Consider the following 25115-nt stretch of genomic DNA (forward strand, 5'->3'; position numbering starts at 1 on the left):
AAACACATACCATCAACATTTGAGATACAGGTAGAAAAGTGATCTAGTTGACACTGAAAAGGAATTTTCGGACAGGTAGGGTGAAACCCAAGGTAGAATGCTTTCAAAAAATCAAGGAGAGAAAATATTTCAGAAAATCTAGCTGTCCGAAGTGGCAGATAACTTGGTAAAAAAAAAAAGATGGGAAACACATTCATTGTGTGTGCAGCCATCTCCAAGCTGTGCTTCCATTGTTTCCTGCAATGGGATTCATAATAGGAAAAGCTGGAAATTAAGTGTCTTTTATTAGAGAAAGAAAAATGGATAAAAAAATCATGGTACATTCACACAATGGTATACTTTATAGTCATTAAAAATGATACTGTAGAAAATATTTACTAATATAAAAATATAGTTTTATACAAAAAGCAGATAACAAAATAGTATGTTTGCCTTTAATTTTGTTTTATATATGCATATAGAGGCATACAGTATTTGTACGTATGCCTATATACGCTCAAAAAATTATTTGGAAGAATTCACAAGAAACTGTTATCATTATTTATGAGTGGAGACTTGTTTTCCTTTTCCCTTTATTATATTTTCTATTTTGTTCTGTGATAAATATGTATCAGTTTGACCAAATGAAATAAAATAGGCTTTTGGCAAAAGGAAGAATCGGGGAAATCTGTCTTTACATTCTGATATCATTGGGATTTTTTCCAATAGGGAATCAGACTTTGGAAAATAGCTACTTCCAGTTTATACCATATGAATTTTCCGATCTACTCTCATGAAATGAATTACATTGACTAAGCTGTAAAGAATCGTGAAAATTTGCTACTTTCATTTCTCTTAGCTACAACCTGATTCTAACTCTAGGGCTAACCTGATGCCTGGGAAAATGGAAATCTTGGTGGAGCAGGTGACTCCTATTTACTTGATCTAGCACAGCTTGGAATGTGAGAACTGTTTTGGAAGAAATTCCTGATACCACTGAGACCTCTTTGAGGGTTGGAATAAATGGAAAGGCCCATAAGTTGAAGGACACAAATGAAAGTATCCAGATAGGTTTGCAGTACAGCAGAATCAGGAACCAACCTCTGATATGCCTATGGGAGCCCTTGCCTCTTTATCTAGAAGAGAAGCTTAGTTTCTGAAGGAACTCATTTCCCCCTGTTCATTTCCAGGAAGCCCACTTCTATCTGGGACACCATTGCTGCCCTAAGCCAAGCCTCTTTGGCTACTCTGAAAGGACAGTGTCTCCTGTAAGATCTCACTTGGGCTTTTAGGAAGACCATGTGATCCAGTATGCATCAAGAGTCCCATAATCAAATCCTGGGCCTTCTTTCCTTACAACATACTGTAGCAACCCACTGTATTTTCTCTCGCATATTCTGTTCCCCACTGCTCCTCAGTTTCTATAAAATTTAAAAATATACCTTAAAATATGATGGATTTTGAGAGTTAATGAAGTGCCTAAAAGTTGTTAATCTCATCTCAGGGAATAGCTGTGAATGTTCTGCTTGGCAGTGGGAGAAATAGCCTGGCTACTCAGTATCAATGGTTCTCATTAGAGCTTCCTGCTTCTGTAAAGAAGCGTTTCTTTAATATTCTTTCAATGGCTTTTAATCAGGTTAAGCTTTGATTAAAATTGAAATACAAAAAGTGAATAATATCCTAGGCAATTTGACATGGAGAATAGAGAGCCTAAAGAATTATACAATATATAGTATTTATTTAGATAAATTCTTAGGTAAAAATCATCAAAATATATAAATGTTAAGAAAATATAATAATAGGTATCTGAAAAAATATGTAAGACCAGACATTTAGAACAATTAGAGGCATAATTTCTTCCCCAAACCAAGTTCCCCATTTAGTTAGTTTGAGCTTTATTCTGGGACTCATCGCTTCTTATACTGTAATATGTCTTCATAGCAGCCTTTTTCTTCATCTTAATTTTCCATTGGTAACATTTCTTGGCCCTGCAAAACAGCTCCTGATACTTGCTAAAACGGACAGTGAACAGAGGAGGTAGGGAGCTGGCTCGCAAGTGAGGTGCAAGTTCTGTGTGACGTGCATTTTGACCATTCAAGGTCATGAAGGCCTTTTGACTTACTTACTTGCAAGTTCTTGGCTACACTCTAGATAGGTGAAGTATTGCTGCCATCTTTATGAATAATGGATTCATAAGTCTGAGGTTTAAAAAAAATTTAAAGACCAACTGATAACTTTCTAAAAACTGAGTGAGGAAACTCTTTTTGCAGGGCCAAGGGCATTAATGCAGAAAGTTAAAGATAATCAAGGGAGTTTCAAAAATCTCAGACAATTGAGTAATAGGTTATTTAATTCCAGATGTCTAATTTTTATGATTTTGGATGAGAAAGAAAATTTGGTTTTATATATCTACTCTCCCTTTCTGTCTTTTAAAATAGAGTAAGTCTTTTAAATATTTATTTTTAAACAATATATTCAGTTCTAATCTTGAAATCATATTGGAAAGGAACATTTTTGTAATATTGTATCATTGTAAATATAAGCATTTGAAATATATATTTGGCTTCTATAAACTGGAATAATATCTTTACATAAACCATTTGGTACTGTCTAAAATTCCTACATTATCTTGAAATCTGAGTTATTCCAGGTGACCCTGAATAATTTCATATATTTTTTAAACCCAAATATTCATAAATGTGTGATATGTTAGACCTCTAGAAATGTTTATCATTGCTCAGAAAGCTGTGGGATCTGTCTGTCTCACATGTACTCCCTACTGCAGACTCATTAGAATATCTCAGAGTTCTTTACCACACTCACTCAGTAGTGATGCTGCCCAGCTGCAATGCTACCTTCATGAAACCTTCTCTCCCTGAATTGTTGAAGCAGGTACCTTCATAATACAGCAAGTTCTTGAATAATTGTTAAGCTTAGGTCACCCCGAACCCCCAAAATCATGGCCGGACTCTGTTTTAGTGTAGTGACACATAAAAATTCTTAATTACCAACAACTTTTACCAAAGAAGAATTTTATAGAATATTGTTTTGAAAAATTCATCTTGAATACACCTGTGTTTCTAGTTTTATCTACAGGGGAAGAATGGTGCCTTTTATTGAGATGAGGTAGGGCATAGTATTTTTTCTGCTTTGTGTGTGATTAATTTACCAGTTTAGTGGACTGAGATGATGTAGCAACTGGTAAAGTATCCTCCACAGACATTCCATACCTAAGCAGAGAGGGTATCTTTACTCAGGTTCATTTTCTTGAGACTACTTTCAGATTTTCTCTTCCAACCCAGTTCATTCTTTCTTGTGCTTTAGAGTCTTCTGAACGTTGGCTTCAGTCTGTTCTTATTTTCTGTGTTTCCTTGGACTTCAAACTTTAGAATTTTCCTTGTCTCTTGGCCCAGGAAGGTGATAGTCACCATGACAGCAGAGCTAGAGACTGACACCTTGGTAAAGAAAAACAGACAGAGACAGCCAGGAGAGAGCAAAAGAGCTGCTGAGAATGAAAGATAGATGCAGACAAAGATTGAAATGGAAAAGAATCTTCTCAGTCCTACTTTCTGTTCAATTTACATTGATTTTATGAACCTCCAGGAGCCTGAGGTTTGGAATTACTATGTGGAGGTCCATAGAAAAGCCAACCCCCAAATAAGGGCTAGGACTAGATTTGTCTGCAAAGGTTTAAATGAACCAGAAATCAGAAAGTATGCTAACCTCTGCCATCTCAGGGTTTCTCATCACTAGTCACTCCTTTAGGAATAATAAAAATCATTTCAATTAGAGGTGGAATTGTGCCATCAGTCTGTTGTTATTACTCTACAAGGAAGTAACAGAAACTGCTGAAGCATATCCTAAGGAATGAGGGTTGGTTTGAATATTCAGCAAACATTTACTGGGTTATGATCATGTGCTTGGATATGAACTGTAATGGAAGCTGCGGAGTTAAAAAATGGTAGCTGCCTTCAAATAACTTGATGGTCATAACTCTAAATCCTTAAGTCCTGTCTTATGTCTTCCTGCATATAAACCAGGCTTATACTGGAAGAAACTCCATGATGAAACCAAATTATGAAAGAGACCCATAACCCTTTCCTTCCAAATCCCCTCACAAACTTCATTTCCCTGTATTTCAAGAGCTCATTAAACAAAACAAAAATCAAAAAAAGTCTCATGCGCTCCAAAGTTGAAGGAATTTAGTAATGATTAACTATAGATGTAGAAAACTAGCTTGGACAACCAGAGGATCCCACTACAGTTCTTTGGTGAATTGGACAAAAGACAATGCAGCTCAAATTCCTTCCCTCTTCACCCCACCAACCCACATTCTGACTGTATTCATTACGGTCAATAGGAAATGGTTTCTCTACAGGGTTTTTTCAACCATGTGAATTGTGAAGTAGAGGGAACACTCTTTTGGACACATTTTCTTTCTAATAACTTCTTCAACACCATCTCAGAGACAAGAAAACAAACTTTTTGCCATTAAAAAACACCTTTATTTTATTTATTTATTTTTTACAAAGAAAACCCCCGACCTGGGGTGAAAAATATATCTGGTTAAGTACAAAATATAGTTTTTGTCATACAAAAAGATGTACAATTAAAAAGCAACAAAAAAATGAAACCACCTTCAGCCCACATACTTTCTCAGGAAAGGGAAGATAGAGCGCAGTGCTCTGACACAGGACGGTGAACAAAGTGCTAAGGCTGAGAGACTGAGCAAGTGCTAGAGGCTGCAGTGAGAGAGGGGCTGTCAACATCCCTGTCTCCTAACACTGGGCACGAAGGGAGCCTTCACGGCTTTTGTGAAGACCTGCCCTCTAGTTTCTCATGGCAACATAAAAAAAAAAAACAAAAAACACTGGGGTTTGACACCAGCTTCCCTCTGTCCTGTGTCCTAAACCTGAGGGCTGGCCGCACCTGCTCTAATGCCTGGCCACAGTGCCTGTGTGCAGCCATAGGCACAACATCATTCAAGCAGACGGGGAAGTGAGACAATGGGAGGAGGATGTCTTTAGCCTGACGTGTTATGACTGAAATGCCCACAGGGATTCAGCAACTGGCTCGGAAGAAAGACTGTGCTGGTGATAAAGATTTGCTGGTCATCACCATATAGAGGAATAAAAATGTCAGTGGTATGGGTTAGGTTACCAAGGGAAGTGTACCCTTGGCATTTCAGGAAAGGACTCCCTCCCCCCAGAGAAGAGTATTCCTGTGAAGGAGACAAAGAAGAATAGAAAAGGTAGGGTAGCATTTCAAGAAGGAGAGTGGGGTTAACAGAGTCTCTCATCACAGAGAAATAAATTAAGGACTAAAACTTTTTACATGACTAATTTAGAATAGTTTTGGAAGAATGGTAAAGACAGAAATTGGACTGATGTGCATTGGGGAGTGTGTAGATGGGAGAAGGGGAGCTTGTGAGGAGGAATCTTTATCCATTGGCTCAAGAAGCTGTTGATCTAAGGGAATGTGGGACAAATTCCTTCAGTTCTCTATTCTGTGTCCTCATCTGGCGAATAGGGGAATTAAAATACATGATCTACAACCACCTTTCTGCCTTAATATTTTATCACTCTAGGAATCCGAATCAGTTCTTAAAAAAGAACAAAATTGTAACAGGCTAAGTTGCACTTGATTGTCATTATCACATAAAGACAACATCTCTACAGTTGTCTTTGCAAGTATGCTCTGCATTTAATAGCCTACAAGCTGGTAGGCTTGTAGGTACCTGTTTTGTTTGGTATTTGTTTTGTTTTTGTTGCATCATTTGCATTGTTTCAGCAGTTCACGCTGTTATAGTTGACTTAAATTTCTAATTTGTTTTCATTGGTAGAAAGGCTGGTACCACATTATTTTGAAGCACTCTTCAAAAGAAAAAATAGAGTGGAAAATGCACTAGTTCTACAAATTGGAACTTCCGTTTTTGTTTTTAAGATTGGGTTATTAAGGATTGCTTCTAAAACTTTTTTATTTCTCTCTCTCTTGAATCCCAGGTATTGCAATTTCAGATGAACTCGATAAGGTACGTTGAACCATCTAATGAAAATAAAATATAGAACTTACATTTTAATCCATTGTCTAAATGAAAGAGTTTCTGAAACATAAAGTGTTCAAATATAATTTGTTTGGTGCTAACATTTTAAAACTTTCAAAGTTATATGCTTTCTTTTAAGAAAGTTATTGCATGAAATATATATCACCTGTTCTTTTGAATTGAGAGTTTTAGAATTTGGTTAGAGAAAGCTGAATCACTGTAATCACTGAATCACTATATTAAAAATGAAAACTAATAGAAACTATTTGGATTCTGCCTGTATCTAGATGATGATGATGATGATGATGATGGTGTTATTGAAGACACTTGTACTTTTCTGTAGCTACCCTTTAGAAACCTTACTCAGTAAGATTTTTTTTTTTTTAATTCCAAGATGCCAAGGGAATATCATGGTGCCTTGGACTGGGGTGATAGTTGTTAAGGTGGTGAGAAGTGATATGATTAGGAATATATTTTAACAGTAATGTCAGTGGAACTTGCTAATAGATCAGTTGTAGAAGAAATCAGTCAGTGATGATTCCTAGGTTTGGGGGATGAGCAAGTAGGTGAATTGTGGTGCCATTTAACAGAATTGGAAAACCTGGGGAAATAGCAAATTTGGCAGGTTGGGATAGCATCAGGATTTCTCCTTTGAACTGTTTAGTTTGAGTTGTCTATGAAACATATTTATATGAGATCTTGCTCATGAGTGAGATTTGATTTAGAGTTATACATTTAGGAGTCACTGAAATAGAAGTTCTCATTTTTTTGGTCTTAGGACCCCTTTATACTCCTAAAAATTATCTAGAGGACCCCAAAAGCTTTAATTTATATAGGTTTCATTTATCAATATTTGCCATGTTAGAATTTAAAACTGATAAAAATTTTACATGTTTATTCATTTTAAAAATAGCACTGATAAAACCATTACATTAACAAAAATAACATTTTTATGAAAAATACTTTATTTTCCAAAACAAGATATTTGTGAGAAAGTGGCATTGTTTACATTTTTGAAAATCTCTTTACTGTCTGGTTTAATTGAAAATTTTAGATTTTCATATCTGCTTCTGCATTCAGTCTGTTGTGGCTGAAAAAAAATATGACATCAGATTGGAAAAAAGAGAAGCACCTAGAAATAGCCATCAATATTTGGTGAACATTGGTCCAGATGTCTCTCTAAAGAGAAAACATATTGAAATTTGGCTTGGTGCCTAGATATATGGGTAGAAAGAAAGTGATAGAAAGTATGGTGCAAAAAATGGGATTATATAAATCATGACATTTTAAAATAATAAACTATAAGGTAATAATTATAATTTACAAAAGCAATAAAGTTAACATCCTTCTATTCCAAATAGGACTATACCTTTTGAGTTTTGTACCAAAAAATACATTTCTGATTCACTAAATAAATGAAATTTATGAATGTACTTTTAAATATGAATTGATAAACCATCCTAATATTTTTAAATTATTTAAATTTCAATCTGTACTGTGTGCAAAACCAGATCTTGACTGTATAGCATAGCAAGTAGAGTAAGTGGCAGGTGAGGTCTCCCAGCTTCGTCCTGCTTTTCTGGTCCTCCTCTGTCCATCATTGTCTTTGCCCCAGCTCGTCTCCTCCTTATACCGTGACTTTCCTTATAATTTGCAGAAATTTAACAATCCCTGTCTTGTATTTATTTTTTGTGTTCATTCTAAGTACAAAGGCATAATTATCACTATTTCTGGGTTCATTTTTTCACTCCTTCCAGTATATTCTGCAAAGCCCTGCCTGCCTGAGCCATAAATTAGCTTGTGTGACTGCTTGGCCCTTGTCCTTCCCTTTTTTTCCTGGGCTCTGACTTGCAGCCTGGTTGGTTTCTACATCAGCCTTTTTTTTTGGTGAGCTAAAGGACATACTAATTGTTCTTTGAACTGAAAATGGATTTCACCTTCATTGGATAAAAATGTGGAAGCCTTGACACTTGGTTAAATATCATCCTTAGGATACATCCTCGCCTCCCCTCACCTCCTCTCTTCTAAGCACTAGCTCAGGGGATTTTCCATTTAACTAAGTTGCATAAACTGCAGATTTTCACTACTTACCTAATGTTCCCATTTTTGAAGACTTCGTGGAAATGGATGAAATTTATTACATATTTATTATTTTTCAATAGGAAGATTCCAACTACTGTCATAAATAAGCTTTTATTGAAAAAAATTATGTCAGTGCAAAAAAATTGTTCCCACTCTCACATCTGATATTCAGGAGTACAAAGTTATACAGAGGACACACAGGCTTCCAGAACCAAACCACCATCCTTTGCCTGCCCCTTGGGGGAGAGGGAGAGCCTGCCCCATGGCGCCCTCTGCTGACCATGAAGCTCACAGTCTTGCATTTTTCTCGCTAAGAAAATGTGAATCTCAGGCTGGTACTAAAACAGTAGTCAAAAAGAATGATTTAAAAACTCTTAGAGAATCACAAGCACTGAAATTGAAACTGTGATTAAAAATCTTCCAACAAACAAAAGCCCAGGACCAGATGGCTTCACAGGCGAATTCTATCAAACATTTAGAGAAGAGCTAACACCTATCCTTCTCAAACTCTTCCAAAATATTGCAGAGGGAGGAACACTCCCCAACTCATTCTACGAGGCCACCATCACCCTGATACCAAAACCAGGCAAAGATGTCACAAAGAAAGAAAACTACAGGCCAATATCACTGATGAACATAGATGCAAAAATCCTCAACAAAATACTAGCAAACAGAATCCGACAGCACATTAAAAGGATTATACACCATGATCAAGTGGGGTTTATTCCAGGAATGCAAGGATTCTTCGATATACGCAAATCAATCAACGTGATACATCATATTAACAAATTGAAGGAGAAAAACCATATGATCATCTCAATAGATGCAGAGAAAGCTTTCGACAAAATTCAACACCCATTTATGATAAAAGCCCTGCAGAAAGTAGGCATAGAGGGAACTTTCCTCAACATAATAAAGGCCATATATGACAAACCCACAGCCAACATTGTCCTCAATGGTGAAAAACTGAAACCATTTCCACTAAGATCAGGAACAAGACAAGGTTGCCCACTCTCACCACTATTATTCAACATAGTTTTGGAAGTGTTAGCCACAGCAATCAGAGAAGAAAAAGAAATAAAAGGAATCCAAATCGGAAAAGAAGAAGTAAAGATGTCACTGTTTGCAGATGACATGATACTATACATAGAGAATCCTAAAGATGCTACCAGAAAACTACTAGAGCTAATCAATGAATTTGGAAAAGTAGCAGGATACAAAATTAATGCACTGAAATCTCTTGCATTCCTATATACTAATGATGAAAAATCTGAAAGTGAAATTAAGAAAACACTCCCGTTTACCATTGCAACAAAAAGAATAAAATATCTAGGAATAAACCTACCTAAGGAGACAAAAGACCTGTATGCAGAAAATTATAGGACACTGATGAAAGAAATTAAAGATGATACAAATAGATGGAGAGATATACCATGTCCTTGGATTGGAAGAATCAACATTGTGAAAATGACTCTACTACCCAAAGCAATCTACAGATTCAATGCAATCCCTATCAAACTACCAATGGCATTTTTCACAGAACTAGAACAAAAAATTTCACAATTTGTATGGAAACACAAAAGACCCCGAATAGCCAAAGCAATCTTGAGAACGAAAAATGGAGCTGGAGGAATCAGGCTCCCTAACTTCAGACTATATTACAAAGCTACAGTAATCAAGACAGTTTGGTACTGGCACAAAAACAGAAATATAGATCAATGGAACAGGATAGAAAGCCCAGAGATAAACCCACGCACATATGGTCACCTTATCTTTGATAAAGGAGGCAAGCATATACAGTGGAGAAAAGACAGCCTCTTCAATAAGTGGTGCTGGGAAAATTGGACAGGTACATGTAAAAGTATGAAATTAGAACACTCCCTGACACCATACACAAAAATAAACTCAAAATGGATTAAAGACCTAAGTGTAAGGCCAGACACTATCAAACTCTTAGAGGAAAACATAGGCAGAACACTCTATGACATAAATCACAGCAAGATCCTTTTTGACCCAGCTCCTAGAGAAATGGAAATAAAAACACAGATAAACAAATGGGACCTAATGAAACTTAAAAGCTTTTGCACAGCAAAGGAAACCATAAACAAGACCAAAAGACAACCCTCAGAATGGGAGAAAATATTTGCAAATGAAGCAACTGACAAAGGATTAATCTCCAAGATTTACAAGCAGCTCATGCAGCTCAATAACAAAAAAACAAACAACCCAATCCAAAAATGGGCAGAAGACCTAAATAGACATTTCTCCAAAGATATACAGATTGCCAACAGACACATGAAAGAATGCTCAACATCATTAATCATTAGAGAAATGCAAATCAAAACTACAATGAGGTATCATCTCACACCGGTCAGAATGGCCATTATCAAAAAATCTAGAAACAATAAATGCTGGAGAGGGTGTGGAGAAAAGGGAACACTCTTGCACTGTTGGTGGGAAGGTAAATTGATACAGCCACTATGGAGAACAGTATGGAGGTTCCTTAAAAAACTAAAAATGGAACTACCATACGACCCAGCAATCCCACTACTGGGCATATACCCTGAGAAAACCATAATTCAAAAAGAGTCATGTACCAAAATGTTCATTGCAGCTCTATTTACAATAGCCAGGACATGGAAGCAACCTAAGTGTCCACTGACAGATGAATGGATAAAGAAGATGTGGCACATATATACAATGGAATATTACTCAGCCATAAAAAGAAATGAAATGGAGGTATTTGTAATGAGGTGGATGGAGTTAGAGTCTGTCATACAGAGTGAAGTAAGTCAGAAAGAGAAAAACAAATACAGTATGCTTACACATATATATGGAATCTAAGGGAAAAAAAAAAAAAAGGTCATGAAGAACCTAGTGGCAAGACGGGAATAAAGACACAGACCTACTAGAGAATGGACTTGAGGATATGGGGAGGGGGAGGGGTGAGATGTGACAGGGTGAGAGAGTGTCATGGACATATATACACTACCAAATGTAAAATAGATAGCTAGTGGGAAGCAGCCGCATAGCACAGGGAGATCAGCTTGGTGCTTTGTGACCATCTAGAGGGGTGGGATAGGGAGGGTGGGTGGGAGGGAGATGCAAGAGGGAAGAGATGTGGGAACATATGTATATATATAACTGATTCACTTTGTTATAAAGCAGAAAGTAACACACCATTGTAAAGCAATTATACTTCAATAAAGATGTTTAAAAAAAAAAACTCTTAGAGGAAAACATAGGAAGATCACTCTTTGACATAAATCACAGCAAGATCTTTTTTGACCCACCTCCTAGAGTAATGGAAATAAAAACAAAAATAAACAAATGGGACCTAATGAAACTTCAAAGCTTTTGCACAGCAAAGGAAACTATAAACAAGACGAAAAGACAACCCTCAGAATGGGAGAAAAAATTTGCAAATGAATCAGCGGACAAAGGATTAATCTCCAAAATATATAAACAGCTCATGCAACTCAATATTAAAAAAATGAACAGCCCAATCAAAAAATGGGCAGAAGATCTAAATAGACATTTCTCCAAAGAAGACATAGAGAAGGCCAAGAGGCACATGAAAAGCTGCTCAACATCACTAATTATTAGAGAAATGCAAATCAAAACTACAGTGAGGTATCACCTCACACCAGTTAGAATGGGCATCCACAGAAAATCTACAAACAACAAATGCTGGAGAGGGTTTGGAGAAAAGAGAACTCTCTTGCACTGTTTGTGGGAATGTAAATTGATACAGCTACTATGGAGAACAGTATGGAGGTTCCTTAAAAAACTAAAAATAGAATTACCATATGACCCAGCAATCCCACTACTGGGCATATACTCAGAGAAAACCATAATTCAAAAAGACACATGCACCCCAGTGTTCACTGCAGCACTATTTACCATAGCCAGGTCATGGAAGCAACCTAAATGTCCATCAACAGACGAATGGATAAAGAAGATGTGGTACATATATACAATGGAATATTACTCAGCCACAAAAAGGAACAAAATTGGGTCATCTGTAGAGACGTGGATGGACCCAGAGACTGTCATACAGAGTGAAGTAAGTTAGAAAGAGAAAAACAAATATCGTATGTTAACACATTTGTGGAATCTAGAAAAATGGTACAGATGAGCCGGTTTGCAGGGCAGAAATAGAGACACAGATGTAGAGAACAAACGTATGGACACCAAGGGGGGAAAGCCACGGGGGTAGTGGTGGTGGTGTGACAAATTGGGCGATTGGGATTGACATGTATACACTGATGTGTATAAAATGGATGAGTAATAAGAACCTGCTGTATAAAAAAATTAAATTTATTTAAAAAAAAGAATGATTTACAATGGGTGTTGAGCTGACAATACAGCTTCTTCCTCTTAATCTTCCATTAACAATTTTGGGGGTTCACTAAAGATCTGTTTTTCTTAACCTTTATAAAATACTGATCTTTTACTGTCATATTCTAATTCACTTATAATTTCACTGAAGTTATTTTTTCTGTGACTTTTAAAGTTAGTTTATGAATTCTGATAAAGGTAATAAGAATTATTAATTCTACTTAAGATGGAAAAATAAAACAGAAGCTAATGTTATTTTTAAGGCTTTTTTAAAAAATTGTGAGACTTCAATAAATGTCTTATTCATTAGTCTTTTCCTTTCCCTTTTCTTAGTCATCGTATTGGTTTTCTACTGCTGTTGTAACAAATTGAAACAACACAAATTTATTATCTTACAGTTCTGTAGTTTAGAAGTTAAACCATGCGTCTTCCTGGGTTAAAATCTGGTGTAATAGGGCTTCATTCCTTCCTGAAGTTCTAGGAGAAAGGTGTTACCTTGCCTTTTCCACTTTCTAAAGGCTGCTGCATTCCTGGTGCATGGTCCCTTTTCTACGTCTTCAAAACTAGCAGCAGTGTCTCATTTCTCTCTAACTGCATCCCGGAAAAGCTGTCCACGTGTATGGAATCCCATGATTAGTTTGGGGCCACCCAGCTCATCTGGATAATCTCATCTTAGCATCTTTAACCTTAATCATGCAAAGCCCCTTTTGCCATGTCATGTAACATATTTAGAGGTTTGAGGATTAGGATGTGGACATCTTTCGGAAGCCATTATTTTGCCTACACAGCCACTATCCAAGTTCAGACGGTATTACCTTTCATATCTTTATCTAATTCTTCAGGCTCCTGCCATTCTAATTCACCCTTCAAAATGCCATATAGTAGGCCTGGCTGGTTCCTGCTCAGTTACCCTTCAGTAGGGCAGTGTGACCCATCCTTCAACTCCTGTGAATGTTGGGTGCTTATGGACTCACCCTTCTGCAGAGGATGGTTTCAACTCGGTGGGAGCCATCCTGCCCAGAGCTGCCTGGGTTCCCATCAGCCGATGACTGACTAAAGTGAGGCTCTGAGTTGTCGTTTACATTACAGAGCTCCTTATGGGATAGGCTGAGAGTAGACTTTAGCTGAACCCATATCTTTGCCTAGCTTCTTCCTGTCTTCTCCTGCTTCCTTCAGTCTCTTACAGGTTTTACTTAAAGAGACCCCCATCAGTAAATCACTTGGTTAGCCTCTGGTTTTAGGGAACCCTACCTAGGGAATCCTGCTAAAAAATTTTCCATGACTCCCTGCTGCTTCACAAATTAAGTCCAAATTTCTAAGACTAGAATTAACAGTTTCCATTTTGTCTTTCAAATCTATATCTTATGCTTTATTTTCCTCTTTTTCTCTACTCAGAGTCTGTGCTGTGCTGAGAAAAGGAGTACTGTAAGGCAGCCAGACTACAGCACTTCCCAGTCATATTTTTTATTTATTTCCACATTTTTGCTCATTGTCAGTCCCTCCCCTTTCTCCAACTGTTTTCCATCCTTCAAGCTCCAGGCTTTCAATGTCTTCATATATAAAAAATTATATATGCAGTTATTCTTTGATGAAATGATCCTACTTCTATGAGTCTATTCCAAGGACACACTGGCAACACTATAAAAAGACCAATGTGGGTGACTATACACTGTTGTGCTACTTTAATAGGAAAAGAGTTGAAATAGCTAAATGTTCATTGAAAGAAGAATAACAGATAAATTATAGTACTTCCACTATAGAGTACCATACAGCTATAAAAATGAAAGAATATCTCTGTAGATACTGTAGAGCGATCCCCAGGATATATTGTTGAATAAAAAAGGCAAGGAAAAGAAGTGTGTTGATAGTGTGCTATCATTTATCTAAAGTGTAAAGAAAATATAGATGCATATTTGCTTATATTAAAGCCAAAACAACAATGGCAGAACCTGCCATACTGTAAAACACACACACACACACAATTACTTTTTAAACGTTACCTATGGGAGAAGGGAAGGAATAGAGAGTAGGAGTGAGGAAGGTGTAGAGAGGATAGGAATAGAATCTTGACTTCTTAGAACTTTATGTGAGACTTTGGAATCATTTAAATATTTTATATAATTTTTAAAAAACAAAGTTAAATCTTAAAACAGTGATTTCTAAGAAGCAAAAGCAAATGAAACAAATGAGCACAACTGTATTTCAGGTTGATGGCAAAACACACTGAGGTGAATTACTCCGAGTTATTATAAACACAGTCATTTGATTGTTCTCTAGTGGGATGTACCTAAGGCCCGAGGGAATAGCATCAGCTCTTAAACTGTTTTTAGTAATTGTATCATTAGTGATAGTGTTGATATTATTATAAAGAGACTGTTGTATATGCTTTGTGTGATATAGCAAAGTAATTCTATTGATATCCTTAAGAACCAGAATTTTTGGCATAGGGGAAAGGAAATACAGATATAAGATGATAAGTTTAAATAACAATCCTATATCCTGTTTTGAATTGAAAGTATCATTCAGAACTCATAATATTTTTTTATTTTAAAAACAAAAATACACTATCTACAGGCAGTAAACTCAACTAGAGCCCAGATATTGTTTTCTGAATATTTTTCTCTATTAAAAGGAGCCAGGTCCCTTTGGAAAAATGGCTGAATCTAGATTCGCAGCTGAGAAAGTACAACATGAGTCTGGATATCATTTAGCACCAGAAGGTAAAGATGAAATCAAAGAATGATGGAACATGTCAGGAGGACACAGGAACCTCCTTGCAGGAGCTCCTACTAGGAACATTAAAGCCTAAAAATAATGATAGTAATGTGTTATAGTCTATTGAATGAAATAAAATCTGTTAAGTCCATAGTGATATACCTAGGTACATACATATACCTACCTACATACCTACATACCTACATAAGTGGAGGTGAGGGAGAAGCGCTTTCTCATAGTAGAGTACCAACAAATAAATGTAGATGGAATGGTGAAATTAGAAAATCACAAATTGGCAACCTTCATAGTAATTGATGAAGACAAAGGTCAGCAAAGAATTAAAATTAGCTGATGAAATTTTGATGAATTACAGGATATCTACATAGTCTCACAGTTACTACTCTAAAAGATACTTAATAATTGATGAGAGAAAAGTAGCAACTTTACAGTGGAGAAACATGGAAGACACCCCCTTAACCAAGTGATCAGGGTTGTCGTCGTCTGTCTTAAATTATAGCCATCCTCCTGGGTGTAAAGTAGTATTTTATTGCGGTTTTGGTTTACGTTGCCCTAATGACCAGTAATGTTGGTAATACATATTGAAACATTGAATCATACATTATCTTAATTTTGTCATTCTTTTATTCACTCTACAAATGTTTATAAAGTACTTTCTATATGTCAGACCTCGGAAAAGAAATGACAGTTCATCTTTTGTAAGTGTAGGCAACAGTGCTAGTAGCTGGTGGGTTTGGTGGTGAGAAAACGAACAAATTCTCTGCTGATTGCTTTCATTTTCTCACTGAGATAAGCAACATGATCAGTTGAGAATCAGGAGGAGACAGGAGATGTTGTAACTAACTAAGGAGTGAAAATGTATCTGAGCTAAAAGAGAAAGACACAACTAATTGAACTTCAATTAATCTAGCAATATGGCATGTGCATTTTTAACTTTTGCTAGATACCGCAGAATTTCTCTCAAAAGAAGTTGTATTAATTTATACTCCCAGCAACAGTTTGTACTAATATATGTTGCTCCTGATCCTTGCTAACACTGACTGTCATCAAGTATTTTAATGAAAAATGGTTTCTCATGGATTCAATTAACAATTTTATAATTTTTTAATAGGATTGAATGCCCACTTGTCTCTTTTGCTCATTTTTATTGCCCAGTTATTTTTTTTTTCTTTAGATTTGTGTGAGTTTATTATACATTCTGGATGTCAGCTCTTGTTGTCTCAAATCTATTCTAAAAAATTTAGGCTTGTCATCACTTTTTAAACAGTGCCTTCTATTAACAGAAAATTTTAACATTAACTTGTAATGTTTTAAGAAATTCTTTTCTACTTGATATCCTGAAAATATTACTGTTTATTGTCTATTAAAAATTCTGTTTTTTATCTTTAATCTACTTGAAACTATTTTTTTAATATGGCAAAAAGTTGGAACATATAAATTTCCTATAACTATTTATTGAAAAGTTCATAATTTGTCCATAAATATGCATGCTTCTGTCACTTATCTTGTTTCTAGGCCTTCTATTTTCTTCTTTTGGTCCGCTTGCTTATTTCTGTTACTCCATTGGGTTTGGAATTGCTTTGTATTTTAGATTGATATGAGAGAATTGACATCTTTACATTTCTGAGTCATTCTATCAATGAACAAAGCATGTTTCCATTTAATTAAATATTATAGTGTTTTATGATAAAGTCATATAGTTACATTCAAAAAGAGCATGCAGATTTTTGTTAAATTGATTCCTAGGTACATTGTCTTTTGAGCTATTATTGTCAATGGTATCTGTTTTATAAGTTACATTTTAAAACTTATTGGCATATAGGAATGAATGTTATTTTTCTAATTTTATCTTAAATTCAGTAAGCTTGCTGAACTCATATTAATTTGTAACTTGTTTCTGAATTCTCTTGGTTTTTCTATATAAAAAATACATGTGAATGATGATAGTTTTGTTTCTTCTTTTCCATTAAGTGATGAGACTGATGTGGGATAACCACATTAAATATTCCTGTTAGAGAAGGGAAATAATGAGAGGTTTATAGAAATTACTGGTTCATAGCAGTTCTTAAGTCTTGCTGGGCAAATGTCATCAGGTCTTCCTGTCCAAGGGGTTGGGAGGTGTTCCTTAATTAAGCCCCAGTTCTGTTCCCTGGGAGTGGAAACTGGGTTCTCTGGGAGTCCCCATCTGTTGTTTTCCACAGCTTCTGGTTTCTTTCTTTTTTGTTAACCTTTTGGCCACTTCTGAAGAAGGCGTTGGAAAAGATGCCTCTGAGCAACTTCCTCTGTTTTCTTCCTTTGTGTAGAAAAATGGGTCCCCGAGAGCTGTTTACTTCTTGAATAGTCTCAGCCCCTTTTACTTCAGGCTGTTGCCTTTGCCAATTCAACTATCCCAAATAATGTTTGGGTTTCCTGTGTATATGATTCCTGTCTTCTTCTTGTGCCAAAAACCACATCCACAGTTCTTTTCAAGACATGCCTCTCTCTCAAGACTTAACTGCTGGTCTTTTAGATGTTGCGAAACAATACTCTTAATAGACAACATCTTAGTTTTTTTCAGAGGTCTTGATGAAGGGTCTTATGGCAGCATCCTTGATTTTTTCTTTACCCTACTGTATAGCACAGGGAATTATACTCAATATCTTGTAATCACCTATAATGGAAGAGAATGTAAAAAAAGAATATACATATATATATATTCTCTCTATATATATATATCTGAATCAGTTTGCTGTACCCCTGAAACTAACACAATGTTGTAAATCAACTATATGTCAATAAAATTTTTTTTTTAAATTTAGAGTTAAAAACACTGTTAATCAGTGTTGTCCATGAATTTTTTATATGATTTTTAGACATAAAGATACTTCATAATTCACCATTTTTTATTCTTTGAATTATGTTTAATTCAATCAGGACAGATTTTTGTGCTTACTTTATTAAATCATTGTGCTAGTTATTATGGAGGAAAAAGGAATTTAAGACCTGATTCCAGCCTTCCATGAACAGCTCGTTTTATTAAGACGAGAAAACATTCGAATAACATGGAATATAATCAAATGTTGTGCTGATAACCAGTGGTCAGAGCTGTTGAACTCACTGGGGGTTAGCCAGCGGGAGCAGGCTGCTTGGAGAGAGTAGGCTTCCTCTAAGGTAACTACTTCTTGGATAGGATAGCTTCCTATTAATAGGAAATATTAAGCAAATCTGTGACCTTTGGAGAATGTTTGACTACTAATGCTTTTCTTATTATTTAAGCATACTTGTTTAAGAATCTGAACATTTAGGGACCTCTAGCCTTAGGAGGGCAAAGGAATATGTATTTATACATTTCTAAGGAATCATTAGGATTTACATTGTTTAGCACTGAAATTTTACATGTTTTATTTATCCATGTACTTAAAATATTTTCCAAAACTTGTATTCAGTGTGAAGTTTTAAAATTTCTTTTGCCATGTACTGATGTTTGTGGAACTGCTTTCTTCACTGAAATCCTTTCATAAAGATTTATGGAGAGATTTTTACTTAGCTTAATCAAATATAAGTAATAGAACCAAAGAAAAATCTGCTATTTTGCTCTATTACAAGTAAATGGACTATATTCAAGAATTTTTAGAGATATAACATTTTCATAAAGGAGTAAATATAAGAATAGCTTTGTGCATTCTGAAAAATAAAAATAGTAGAGTCCCGCTTTTCACCTGTAGAATATTCACTCCCTAACTCCTCTGACCCTGTTTGCAGCTCTTTGTATTGCTTTGCTCATTAGCTATTTCTCACTAAATTTCTGCTGCCAGCTGGAGTTAAACAGGCTGCATATCAAACTATTTATCCTTCTCTCTGTGCTCTACTTTCCAATAGCAGTGGCATCTATCATTTAATTTCCCAGTAATCAACCAAAAAGTTATTTCTGATTCTCTGCAGTTCTCAACTTTATGATCATTCTGAACTCTATGATCATTCTCAACTCTAAATCCTGTTTCATTTTTTTCATTTATAATGCCTAAACTCACCCATTTCTGTTGTTACAGTGGTCAGTTTCTTTGTCCCAATTCTTATTAAGCCCAGTTCTGTCCCATTATGTAGAGATTGATAATACTAAATTAATTATCCAATCTTTTTAATATACTCTCTGTAAAATAAAACTTTATAGAATGAAAACCTGTACTATCAATTCCCTGTTCTGTTACTCTGCCCATATTGACAACCAAGCATCTGTTCTTACCTAACTCACCCATTCCTGCTGTTCTGTACCATTTTTCCCAGTTACGTCACATATTTAGAAGTAGTTTAAATACAGCCCACATCCTTAAGTAATTGTGTCTAGCATATGTACAGAATTGTGTGGTTTAACTATGCTTCTTACTATTTCATTTGATACAGTAGGTTTTGTAATTTCTATCATGACCATTTTACAGTTGGAGAAAACAAAATTCAGAGAATAAGTAACATTTCAAAGTCACACAGGCCAAAACTGATTCTGAAGCTGTAAATATGTTTATAGATTTCTTTTTCTAGAACATGTCTTTTCCTTAATCTGCTCTTAAATGCAAATATAGGTTTAAAATTTAACAGTATTGCTGTTAATTTTAATTCTTGTGCTTCAAATGATATTAAATTGTGGTAGATGAATATGCCTTTCCAGTAATTGCAAAACATTAATTTGATTGCATGATTTCACAGCTGCAAGCTTTGATTTCCTGGCTTTGGGAATATAAATACAGAAGGATTTCATATTAGTTGCTACATTATACAAACACTAAAATTTATCTGCTACATTTTCACGTAGGCTGGGGAATCAATATTAAGATATCCAACTACTTTCTGTCGCTTATAATCACTTGGATAAATGTTCATCAAATATGTCTTAGTCATATTTCACATGTTGCTTTTGGTGTGTATTTGTATATTAATTAATGCTACATTGTATATATTATAATATTGTATTTGTATAATATTTGGGGGAATTGTAAAGATTCAGAAAATCAGATCTAAATTTTTAAGGAATTGTTCAAGACTCTTGTAATATTACAAATTAAAAGCCTGTGTTTCTCAGATCAAGATGTTTTAAAAATACATTTTTTCTCATTTTAAGATAAGTACATGTTTCTCATAGAATATTGAAAAGACATGGAAATGCCAAAAGAAGAATTAAAATTACCTGTAGTCCCTCCATTCAGATAAAACCATTAAATTTTGGTGTTACCATTGTTTTTCCCAATAAATCAAGCAGTATCTGGCACATAGTAGGTCATAATAAATATAAAAGAATGAATAAATGAATGGATTAGTCTATGAATGCTGGATTGATGGATTATAGTATGAACCCTGACAGTTTTTGTTTATTTGTTTGTTTTTTATTTTTATAATGCAAGTGCCTGACTTAAGCTTTGGTTGCTGAGGCATCCACTTCAAAGATGACTATCTCTGATAAACTACTGCAGAGATCCAGGTCACTTCCCCAGACTGCGGCACCTTTGTTTTAGAGTTCTTAATTGATTTTAATAACTGGCGATTTATTTTTTTCAACTGGCCACTTCTTTTTTTTCCTCTTCCTGCTTTAAATTTCCACTCTCTTTTAAAGTCATGAATAAAGAGTGAGCCCAAGAAACCCTTAGTCCCCACCTTTCACCCCAGTAAAAGCAGAAACCCAGGCCTGTGCTTGCTCTCTTTCTCTCTCTCTCCCCCTGAACCTCACTGTGTGGCACCAGGTGTAGTGTGTAATTTCCAGGTTCTGTAAGTAATAAACCTTTACTTTTTCAAGTTTCCTAGTGGTTATTACTGAAGGGTGTCTTGCATTCATATTAAGAACCACAAGGGCCGGTCTGATAACAATATTGGCTATTGGTAGGCTGAGACTGGCACATGGATATACACCCATATGAATTTTTTAAACAAAAATTAGATCATACAATACGTATTACTTTTTAATCTGCTTTTTTGCCATGTACCGAGATACCCGTAGCAGTTGCATGTGTTCAGTATTCGTTTTAAATTATTAAATGATTTAAATATTTAAAATGCCATTTTAAGAGCCACATCATATCCAAGTCTATGAAAAGAGTTCAGCATTTTTTGAATTGTCATAGCATGCCCATCATCGATAGTGCTCTGCTTCCAACCTCTACTGGATTTCTCAGAGTCTAAGATGCTTTGCAGTTGGAGGCAATGCATCCTTCCAGCCCTGTCTCTTCTTGACTCTGTTCCCTGACTCCACCTCAGTTTCCTCCATACTCGAGAAGTTATGTATCGTTTTCTAGCAGCACCAAAAGCTCTTTTGCCGTGTGGGCCTTCGCGCACACTCCTTCCTCTGTCACAGATGCTAATCCTGCTCCTCCAGCCTGAGAACAAACATGGAGCTGTCCAAACCAAAGATTTCATTTCTGGATCCTTTATCACAGTGGCCTTCACGAGTCAGCACAAATCATATAGAGTAAGTCATCTAGTAGGGATGGAGAGGACTGAAATTTTAAGTCAATTCAGGACGAAAAAAAGGAACATTTTGATTTGAGGAAGCAGTTTAAAATCTACACAAGATTATTTCCCTGTTGTCCTATTAATGGGAATATGTAATATAAGGCAGAGAAATTCTTTTCTTCTCTTCAGGAAACAGTGGCGTTTAATTCTTCTCTTCTGAGACCCCGTGTAATTGGAGAGTGGATTGGCCGAGAAGAGAATGATGCTGATCCGCTGGCTGCTGAAATGCTACAGCCCCCAATTCCAAGAAGTAAAAATGAACAATGGGACAATGAAGATAACAGCTCTAGCCCTGCAGGGAGGTGAGATGAGATGTCATCTAAGATTCTGAATATTTTAATCATTTAAGGCAAAGGGGAAATCAAGTGCACGATTTTGATGAAATAACTCGGCAATTTTATATAGAAAATTATGTTACATATAAGATAAAAATTAATTTCTCTGTTTTAAAATTAGAGTTTTATTAGATTTGCTTTTATTATAGATTTGGTTTTGATTTTTTTTTCTTTACATCTAAGAAGAGTATCATCTCTTTGTTACTAAAACCAAATAGAAAAATAATTTCAGGACATAAACTGTCAGTTGAGACCTACTATAATAGTGGACGGGACCTACTATATTATTGGGCTGACTGTTAAGATTGGAGAGGGAGGACTTCTGATGTACCATAAAGATCTAGTTATTCAACAAGAAGAAAACTATTAAATGTATGATAGACTACACAAGGTAGAGTTAGATGGAATATAGAGAGAAACCTTTAGAGTTGATAACTATGATTGAATATAATTATTACATTCTCTATGTTTAATTTTTGAAATTATTCTTGAAACTATTGTGATTTGTGAATTTGAAAGTCCCTAATTCATTTTACTCAGCCCTATGATGCTCAAAATGATGTCAGAAGATTTGCCTTAAGTTTCCATATGCTGGTAGAAGTGGGGTAATTTTGAAAAGTCTAGATCATATTTTTTAGAAAAAGTATCAATATATTCAGTGTAGCCATTTCTTGTAATACTAACTGCAGTGAGTAAAATTCGAAACAAAAATGAAAACTTCTACAAGGAAGTTGGAGTGAAAAACCATTATCGAGGCATGGCTTACACGATATTGAGAAAAAATACCCATGAATTAAAATGTGACAGGAACTTAAACTTTCTGTGAGTGTTACTAGCAGACCACCACAGAAGAGTTTTTCCTATATACAGCATAGCCACAGTAACTTTGTATTTCCTACATTAAATTTAACGGCAACCAATAACTATTCTTTCTCAAGGAGAAAATTGTATTTTCTACAATGTAATAGCTTTCAGGGTTTTTTTTACTTTGACTTATCACTTGGCTGGAGGGAAGGAAATTCAGAATACTCGTTAATGTGCTTCAGGCATATAGAAAATTGATTCTATTTCCATGAGAAATAACCTTTAAATTATTTAAATAGTTGAAGTGTACTGTATAAGGAGAAGAAAAGCATTTCTAAAAATCCATTTACCTTCTTTTGTGAAATGTCAGATCAATTTCACCTGTCAATGAGGGTAATTTTATTTCTAACACTAGACTTATGAAACCCACTAGACCTTTATCTTTATTCATTGCTAGATCTTTAGTTCTTAAATATAAAATAGAGAAATGTTGACTTTCATTTTGCTTTTATTTAGTCATAATAATAAATAGGAGCTATTTATTGCAAATGTTAGTGCTTCTGTTTTCTTCCTAGCTTCAGTGAGCTCTTATTCCCTCTTGAATATCCAATAAAGGAGAATCTTTCCTGCAATCCTGGTCAAATCCATTACCCAGAAAACTTAATCCATGAAGATCTCACTCAAATATTTGTTTTGAAAAGTTGTTTTCAGTTTTATTTTTCTCTATCTTTAAATTATGAGTTGATATATTACCTATGAAATGAAGAAAGTGGTGAAATCCTGCCCAGATGCCCCATTAGAGAAAAAAAAAGAATGCATGCTTTCTGAACTAAATTTAAAGAGTAGCAATAAAGTACAGGTTGGGAACTATATCCCATCCTCTAATATAAAACCAGGATTTCTGAATTTATACCAGGAACTCACATAGCATTAGATTTGATTTGAATGAATAAAAACAGATTGGGGAGCAATTTTGTAATGACTCTAGAGTCTATAACTAGAGTATTAGCTTTTGCCCTTAAATAGTAATGATCTTGTCATTTATAACTTAACAGTCTTAAACATTAACAGACTAAATGATATTCTAGACTCTTGAAAGATAAGACTTAATTTTCAAAGACGACTTCTTCCGTTTTTCTCTCCCCTACTGGGCCTGGCGCATTGCCATTGTCAGTAGGCATCTGTTATGTGAGTGAAGGAGGCACATAGAAGGCCGTGAGTAGACATCTGATTAATAAAACTTTTTTATAAAAAGAGTTGTTTATAGTCTATCTTAACTTTTTATCTCTTTTCCTATTATGGATTTCCCTCTTGTTAATTGCTCAAGTCTTATTTGAATGGCTGTTACTACAACACTCCATCTTTAGTACATAACCAACTTTCCCATTCATTCAGAACAATACATACATGATTGGCTGGACTTTCACCATTAGATTAGAGAAGATTAAATGAATGGTGCAGTAAACTTTGAGATTCTTATGGGTAGACTTTGAGCCACGATTTTTTCCAGGAACTTTTTTTTTTTTTAATGATATACCTTACCTGAACTTTTTCTTAGGTCCTACAAATACAATATTGTGTGAAGAGGGTCAGCAACTTTAGTATACATAGCTGTCACCTGAAGGGTTAAGTGCTGGTTAAAACGAAGGCAATTATGAGGGCAATATGGAGAAACTAATAAAACAAGACAAGAGCTACTAACATGGAGTTCATGACCCCTACATGATCTCTGGAAGGACTCAAGAGATCTATGAGTCTCTTGAAATTATGTGCAAAATGTCCCATGTGTGCAAATGGACATTTTCCTGCCACATCTTTCTTAGATTCTCCAAGAGCTTCTAGATTAAGAGAGCTTAAGAAAGAAATTGAAGCATCTGAGCAAGAAAAGGAAGAAGGATTCATAAGGGAGAGGTGAATGTGTTAGGGAATGATTGCTGGCTTCCTGTGATCATCATGTACTACCAGTTGGCATCAATTGCCATGGTTTGTCTAGCCATTTAGTGGGAAAGCATATATATTCATTGTACATTTATAGTTATTGAAATAATCACACATTGATAATATAAATGTAAATAAAAATTGAGTTAATAAACCTATGTACTTCTATTTTGAGCCATCTTAATTTGACTTTTTAATAGCTGATAATAGATTTCCTAAAATTACTTGGTAAATTATAATGTGAATTTTTAAATAGGCTTATCAAGCCTTGAAAGCCTAATGAAGCTCCTCTAAGCTGAACCACTTTATTAAAATAAGAAAAATATCAATAAATATTATAGATCTTGTGAATTGGCTTTGTTCATTAAGTGAGCATTGTTATTAGA

At 35.2% G+C, this 25115-nt stretch overlaps 1 protein-coding gene across 1 annotated transcript in view; it reads left to right on the forward strand.

Moving 5' to 3' along the window:
- The window catches only part of C17H8orf34 (chromosome 17 C8orf34 homolog), a 106994-nt gene that overhangs the window by 76484 nt on the left and 5395 nt on the right, over window positions 1-25115 (forward strand). The window contains 2 exon segments of the mRNA XM_061171581.1: window positions 5982-6010; window positions 21782-21954. Of these exon segments, the coding sequence (XP_061027564.1) occupies window positions 5982-6010; window positions 21782-21954 (202 nt within the window).

The sequence above is a fragment of the Eubalaena glacialis genome, chromosome 17, assembly GCF_028564815.1.
Source record: "Eubalaena glacialis isolate mEubGla1 chromosome 17, mEubGla1.1.hap2.+ XY, whole genome shotgun sequence".
Taxonomy (NCBI): Eukaryota; Metazoa; Chordata; class Mammalia; order Artiodactyla; family Balaenidae; genus Eubalaena; species Eubalaena glacialis.